At 45.8% G+C, this 8,093-nt stretch overlaps 1 protein-coding gene across 2 annotated transcripts in view; it reads left to right on the forward strand.

The window, feature by feature from the left end:
• The first annotated feature begins 6 nt into the window (after positions 1-6).
• The window catches only part of PID1 (phosphotyrosine interaction domain containing 1), a 198,237-nt gene continuing 190,150 nt past the window's right edge, over positions 7-8,093 (forward strand). For both annotated transcript variants that reach the window (XM_014530202.1, XM_005882542.2), the window contains exon 1: positions 7-190. Coding sequence is in view for 1 of the 2 variants with exons in the window: in XM_005882542.2 (XP_005882604.1) it covers positions 161-190 (30 nt within the window). In the remaining variant the exon portion in view is untranslated. The remainder of the gene's footprint in view (positions 191-8,093) is intronic.

The following is an 8,093-nucleotide window of genomic DNA, read 5'->3' on the forward strand; positions in this document are numbered from 1 at the left end:
CAAGCCCCCTTCGCCCACCCCGCGGCCGTGGTGGCCGGCTCCGGGACGCACATCCCTGGGACACCGACCCCAAATGTAAAGCGGACCCGCAGCCCCTCGCCCCCAAGCGCATCAACTGAGTCTCGCCGGCGTCTCCTCTGCCAAACCCCACGGCTGGAAGATGTGGCAGCCGGCCACGGAGCGCCTGCAGGTAAGTGGCACCGGGGCAGCCAGGGGCCAGCCTGGAGGAGGAGGCGGCGGGCCGGAGGAGCCAAGCTGGCGCCTTTGCCCACTTGCAGGGATTTGCCCAAAATATCATGTAAGATGCATGATACCGTGGGCTTAACCTAGTGCCAAGCAGGAGCGAGGGGGCAATACACTGAGCAACGTATCACAACTTTCGGCTTAGGGGTGCTTGTTGGAATAGATAAGGTTGGACTTTCTGACCAGCAATTTTAGATTGTATTCCACTGGTCTGGGGTTAGGATTTTTGCATTTTTTCTTCTTTTTGTCTCCAGGAAAGACAGGACAAATGATTTGTGAAAGCATCCATTTGCCAATAATTTGGAAATATCAAGCTTGGTTTGGCTTGGTCATGGTATGCTACTTATTCCTTTTTCTTCCTCATTCGTTGGCACTCTCCCTTCATCTCCCTTGAACCTCAGCTCCCCCAGATATTTGAAAATCAGAAGTTAAGTCCCGCCAGGAATAAATATGTCCCCGATCATCCCATCAAAGTTTTCCACAGCTGTCTACTGAGACCCCTTTCGTTTGGATCCTGAAGCTCTGGAATCGGGAAAGAGGTCACAGTGAGAGGGAGCTGCATTGTCAGAGGGGACCCTTGGGACCCCAGAACGGCCCCGACTTGAGGTTTGATGACTTCCTTTTGCCCGAACATATTCTCAAGAGGGAGGGCAGCTGCTCTGCCAGATAAAATGCACGGAGTCCTGCAGTTAAACTTTTGGCAGGCTCAGAGCCACACTGTTCCGTAGTAAAGTTTGAAGAAGTGTTTAAGTGGTAAAATATAGCACCGTTGGAGTGTGTCTGAAGAGTGAGGACGGTGAAGGCCAGGCGCCCTGGCTGGCTTGGAAGGTTTCTCAATGAAAAGACAAAGCTGCAGACTGCTCCTCAGAGGCTGGGAGAAATTAGTCTGTGAGTTCTCACACTGAGTCACCTGCTTGCACCACTGCGGTTGACAGAGGCAATGCCCGACAGCCCCTGTCCACGCCTCTCTGGCCTGAGACATGTGGTGCTCCCAGGAACAGAACAGGAGCCATCGGGCCCACCCCTCCAGGGTCTCAAACAGACTAACCAAGAAAAGGAACCTTTAGCCTTAGAAATGGAGTGGAGAGTGACCAGCTTCTAACGCCCTCGTTGTCTTAGTGAGAGAATGAATGTCAACACTGGGTTCTGAATGGTTGGCCAAAGGTGATGTAAATGGATTTCAGCAGTGGCACCAGTGACACCAGTGGTGCATTGGAATTCCTCCTTCAGTTTGGGGTGTGGATTCTGTTCGAAAGAAGGGGTAACTGAAGGGTGGGTGTGGAGGGTTCCCCATCAGGTGAGGTGGGGAGCTCTGGGACATCCTTAGAGAGCTGAGAGCACAGTTCTTTAAGATGGCTCTTATGACCCAGTGGTCAGTGCTTTGGCAGATTTTGTCCCTTGAAGTTATTTCTACCGGCCTGTTTCCTTTATGGACTCCTGTGTGCCCCGGACCCTTGGCAGGAGAGAGCTCTGGCTTGCGTTCCGCATGGCGAGCGTTGCTTGCTGGAAATGTCCTCCTGGCTCTTCTGTGAAATGTACACATGTCCATTTGGCAAGCGTTTGGTGTGTTACAGTTTGTGTTTGCAATGAATTTGTTTCATTTTGAGATGTCATGTTGAGAGGGCCCGGGTGTGGGCTTCCAAAGCTGAGGTAAACAGGGCTTATCACTGACTTAAGATCAAGTCACCGCTGGAAGGTACTTATCAATATGGGGCTCAACCTCATGCTCCCCAAATTTAAATTAGTAAACAGCCCGGGGCTCTTAAAACTGTCTCAAGCCTTGTGATTATCAAAGTGAGCCACATGGAGAAAAAAACTTCTTCATAGTCATGGCTTCTTCCCAAAGAGCAGCTCAACACTTCTTTAAAACACACACACTTTATATGTTTTTACTTCTCACTCTGGGGGAGGGAGATGCTGAGTGTGAGGTGGTGAGTGAGCCGCTTGTAATAATATTTTATTTACATTCCTTGTGGTTATCTTTGTCACGGTCTCTGACGTCTGGGATTTTTTCTTCCCCTTTTTGCCCTCAAGGCACCACCATATAGGAACGTTGGTTTCCGATTCCTCTGTGGACTGGATGCCTTAGATTGCCCAGATTCTGTGGCCATAGGGAAATAAATGATGAGTCCTGCTCTTTAGCGAAGCCCCACCCTTCCCATACAAATCTTCTTGACCTTCTCATGTAACCTCATTAATTTTTGTCATTAATTTTTAATGCAAACATGCTAATTCAGATGAGCTGGAGTGAAGAAAATGCTCCAAGGATGCTTTCCCAGAGCTTCCTGTTAGGATTAAGGAGTCAATTTATTGTTCAGACACCTAGAAACAAAAGAGGCATGGGAAGCAAAGAACGGCATCTTTTCTTAGTTGGTTTTATTAGCTCCTATTTGATGAGGCCCATGCAAAGGGTCTGTGGTCCAGGGAGTGTGGCAGAACTTTGCTGAGGCTAGATGGTCACCCTCTAATTTGCGTTGAACAGATGGCATCTTTGATCCAATAGGAATATCATGATCAATACCCACTTTTTTTGCCAAACAAAACATGCTGGTATTTTCTGATTTGAGGATTTGCTGTTTGACCCAAATCCAGTCCAGGCAAAGCGACCTGTTACCCCAGCAGGCCCGAGCTGGGAAATTTCCCATTCAGTCACACAGACCGTGGCAAGTTCGTCTGCTCCCTTGAATGTTAAAACTTCTTCTGCATCCCACTTGAGCCCTCGCTGCGAGCTTCTGCCATGAAAAATATAATAGGATCAAAAGGGATATGAGGGTTTACATGATCACCCCAACTTTTAAATCTGAAGGAAATCTGAATTCTTCCCTTCCCCCTTCTCCTCTGAGCAGCAGACTTTTGTTCTTGGAAGGACTGAGGGAAGTTATACATTTTTAAAGAGAGCATTGAAATAGGCTCTACTCAGAGAAGTAAAGGGCACTTTTGAATAGAAAAAGGCAAAGTATGGATTTTTAAAAAAATAGGTGAGATTACCTCTGGTCTCAATATTTAAAGTTTGAATTTTTTCTGAATATTTTGATTGTCTTGATTATTGGGCTGGGTGGGTCTATAAGAAGTGACAGACTCATCCATGTCAGAGTGTGAGCTCACTTAGATATAAGGAAATTGGATTTCCACTTTCCCCCTGAAAAGTGAGATAGAAGAACCATCCAGATCGTCAGCTGGAGACCATTAGAACTGGCCCCCAGACTGAGAGAAAAACCTTGGCAGATATGACACATTCTAGGCAGACCAAATGGACAAAAGGAACATGGAGCAAGGAAGATAATGGCAGCGACTCCCTTTTATGGAGCACATGCTGTGCGTGTGGCCTGTGCTTTGGAGTTTTATTTGAATTACTCAGCGCATTTACCTCCCATAACCACTTTTATCCCCCATTTTATAGGTCAAGAAGCTGAAGGCTAGAGAGTTTAAATGATTTGGCCAGGGTCAGACAGCTAGAAGTGAACTGGGCTGACAATGGGACCAGGAGGTTTGTGACCAGAGCTTACCTCGTCAGCACTTCTCTGTAGTACAGAAGGCTAACACAAAGCAGGATGCTCTACCTGTGTCCTGTGTGGGTGCTGTTGTTATTAATAAGTAGAATGAGCACCATGGTGGTCTTGTTGGCTCAGAGAGGTGCTTTCCTATGTTGACCAAGGGCTACCTTCTTTTTGATAGCCCAATTCTCTGAGGGATGCAAGCTGCGGTGTCATACTTATGCTGAAATTCCAAGTGCCATTTAAGAATCTCTTCAAGTGGAACACATAGCATTTGTTCAAACTAGAGACCTTGAAAGCTGGTGATCAAGCTGGATCATGTCTGCAGTCATTCCACGTATAGACCAAAAATGGGGGAAAGGGAGGGAGGAGGTTGGAGAGTTCAGGAGCAATTTCTTAGGAATAAGCAATAACTACTTGTACAGAGGCACTGGTCTCTCACTAAATCAATTCTAGATTTTGTTGTTTTTCTTCATCCCTTTGAGCAAGCACAAAGCATTGGGCCTTATCGTTCGTAAAGACAACTTGGAGTTATCATTAATTTACTTCTCTCAGAAGTGAAATGCTATCATTTGGGTCTTTCCCTGAGTTTGTCAGCAAAATCTCTACCAAGTGACTTGCAAAATGCTAGCTTTGGAAAAAAACTCTCTGCCCCTTGTTTACCCATTGCTTAATGTTGACTCTACTGGGTTATCTTGTGGTAGGCAACTTTTGCACTTTCTTTGATGTTCCAGGTTAGCTCTCTCCTCCCCACTTCCCAAGCACTGACTCCATTGTACCATGTAAATTATTAGTCCTATAAATCAGGTCCTGGAAGTGGTGGCCCTGGATAGCACCAAAGCTGGTGGGGTTCAGGCACCCTTCCACAGGACTATTTGACTCCGAATAGTAGCAGTTCAGGGACCCGTTAGTGGTCAGCAAATAAAACTAGTCCAGAAACCCTCAATGACTACAGTGTGCTTCCCTCAGCCCCCTTGGGCACACATCTAAACGGAGGCTTTGTTTAAGTAGAGCAAGAAGAAATAGTTGAGATGTTTGTCCACAGACCTCCTTGGAAACTAGTGGGATTAGTTGCTATCATTTTATGTTAATTTAAAAAAGTTTTCATCCCAATTTAGCTGCTAACCAATGATAAAGCATCAGGGTGTTCACCAGGTCCAAGCCCTCAGGCCAAGAACTGGGAAAGGACAGTGTCAGGGATAAGGCACAGGCTCGCTTTGTGCCTTTGGTATATTTCCATGCTGCCGAAGTCTCAGCGAGCTCTCTCAGTTAATGCAGATGCACTTGGGTTGCTTATCTTCCTGAGGACTCTTTCAACAGGCCCTAGGGCCCAGGGCCTCCTCTCCCTTCCTTCATTTGTGGCAAGCAGGTCTCACTTTGATAAGGGAGGTTGCAATAGTGAGACAAATACCATCTGCTCTGCTTGTTAAAGCCTGTATACTAGTTGAGTTTTTAATTACTTGTACCTTTGGCTTTCATAACTCACATGGTTACTAAGGGACCAAGATTCAGATTCAAACTCTGGTCTCCATGTCTTACTCATTGTTGTGGGTTGACTGGAGTCCCCCCAAAGGTATGTTGAAGCCCTAACCCCATTACCTGTGAATGTAGCCTTATTTTGAAATAGGGTCTGTTCAAATGTAATAGAGTTAAGATGCGGTCATATTGGATTAGGCTGAGCCCTAAATTCAGTGAGAGACTTGAGGACACAGAGGAGACACAGGACAGGAGGCCATTTGTAGGTGGAACCAGAGCATGGAGTTATGCTACCACAAGCCAACGAATGCCAAGGATTGCTGGCAACTGCCAGGAGCGAGAAGAGGGAAGGATGTATCTTCCCCAGAGCCTTTGGCGGGAGCACGGCCCTACCAACATCTTAATTCTGATGTCCAGCCTTCAGAACTGTGAGAGAATATATTTCTGTTGTGTAAAGCCACCCAATCTGTGGTAATTTATTAGAGCAGTCCTAGGAAACAAATACACTAATGAAACCATATTGCCTTTTGGCTGTGTTCTCTGTATTTCTGAGGCCTGGGTATGCCTAAAGTTTATACGCTGGGACACAATGAATGTGCTTATGTAGTGCACTCTTTTTAATGCTGAGTATGAATTTATTTACCACGGGTTTGAAAAAAATAACAGACAATAGGGAGCAACTAAACTATGGCTTCTCTCAGGTTTGGAAAAAATAAAAACAGACAATAGGGAGCAACTAAACTATGGCTTCTCTCTGCCTTATCTGCTACTGGTCAACATCCTAGGAAAAGGCAGCGAACGGAGGGTCTCTGGAAAATACAGTTGATACCTGCTTCAAGAGAAAGTTAACTTTGTTAATTAAAATTATGGCTGGTTCTGGCTGGAGTGGCTCAGATGGTTGAATGTCACCCTGTGCTCCTAAAGGTTGTGGGTTCCATTCCCTATCGGGGCACATACCTGGGTTGCAGGTTCAATCTCTGATTGAGGTGAATATGGGAAACAACTGATCAATATTTCTCTCTGTCCCTCTCCCTCCCCCTCCCCCTCTCCCTCTCCTTCCCACTCTCTAAGCATGTCCTTGGATGAGGTCTAAAAAAAAGAAATATATGGCTGGTATGTGAAAGCCAGTCATGTAAAGAATATCTCAGTGATGCTTTTCCAGACAGGCCGAGACCAAGGGAGGGCTGGGGGTGTATCCTCAAAACAAGCCAGTCTATGCAGGGTCTCCGGGTGGTGGCCGCTGGGGTTTGCTCTTCCCAATTATGAAAAGGGTAGATTGATTTATAATCCATTTCAGATCCGCCTCCAGGACAGCCTTCGAGCGTGTCTGGTTGATTATTTGTATCTGGTTGAATACTTTGTGTTGTTTTCATTTTCACTTGGTAACGGTATCAGTTATTTTAATGAAGAACCCGTTCCTATTCTGGAACTCACTTGTAAGACAAAAAGGAGTTGTCATGAAAACGCCCCTTTTTCATGCAGTGGCCATGGAGGTGCTGTTTGCAGTCCCAACGAGGGTGAGGAGCCTGGTCACTACAGAGTAGCTCTTCTGGGTCGCATTTCTTAGGGTGGAGTGGCTCACGTTTTAAAGTGCCATTTTACTTCTTACTCTCCTCCTGGGAGGGAGTGAATACTGCCTGTGTGTGTGGGAAGGGAGAGGAGGGGAGAGGTGCCAGGAGAGAGGGACTCCTTAATTGTTTTCCTTCCTCAAGAATAGATCCATCCTAATCCTTTCAGTTTCTTTGTAAGTGTGGGTCTGAGGATAAACACACAGCTTCCGAAGGCCCTTCTGCCTACCACAGGCTTTGATGCCTTCCCCTCAGGACGGCTGGCTTTTCCTCAGGTGTGTGTGACATCCTGCTGTACACGGCCCCTGTCATGTAAGGTGGTGGAAACTGCTGTTTACTTTCTAAATCTTCTGTGGATGGTCCCTGTGGCCTGAGCAGGGGCTGGGACCATGGGACTGGTGAGTAGCTATGTTGGCTTTGACTTAACTTCTTGGTAGCTTAGCATATTTCCTAGGGTTGCTATAACCAAGTACCACAGACTGGGGGGCTTAAGCAACAGCCTCACAGTTTTGGAGGCTGATGTCTGATATCAAGGTGTTGGCAGGGTTGGTTCCTCCTGAGGCTGTGGGGGAGGATCTGTTCCATGCCTCCCGCCCAGCCTCTGGTGGTTTGCTGGTCAGCCTTGGCATTCCCTGGCTTGTGGCAGCATCACTCCAGGCTTCTCATGGCATTCTCCCTGTGTGTCCGAATTTCCCCTTTTTATAAGGAAGATACCAGTCATATCAGATTGGGGCCCACCCTCCTCCAGTAGGATCGAATTTTAATTTAATTAATTGCATCCACATTGACCCTCTTTCCAAATAAGGTCACATTCTGGGGGCTAAGACTTGTACGGATTAATTTTTAAGGGATAAAATTCAACCCATAACGCTCAGTGTGGAGTTCTTTTTAGTATCCTCCATTCACCAATATAATTCTCCCTACTGGGACCAACCATCCAAGAAAAAAATAAAGCAATGAGAATTTTTTCCAAGTAGTAGTACCGATGTGAAATGGATGGAGTGGTGCATCTGTTACATGACATGAGGTCATGATTACTATTTTATACTTGATTAAAAAATACAAAATAATATCTGCTTAGGGTATAAGGTAACAAATCAGACAGTTTAGAAGTCTATAAAGAAGTTAATAATCTTTGTCCCTTCTCTCATTCTCAATTCTATCCATGAAGGATACTCATATGATCTGTCTGGTGTTATTTTTCCAAAACTTTCCCCAGGTTTTTGCAAACATACAAATGTATAGATATATACTTAGGCTTTCTCATATATCCCAACAATATAATCACTATCTATATATATGTGTATGTTTA

This window comes from Myotis brandtii, unplaced genomic scaffold, assembly GCF_000412655.1.
Source record: "Myotis brandtii unplaced genomic scaffold, ASM41265v1 scaffold727, whole genome shotgun sequence".
Classification (NCBI taxonomy): Eukaryota; Metazoa; Chordata; class Mammalia; order Chiroptera; family Vespertilionidae; genus Myotis; species Myotis brandtii.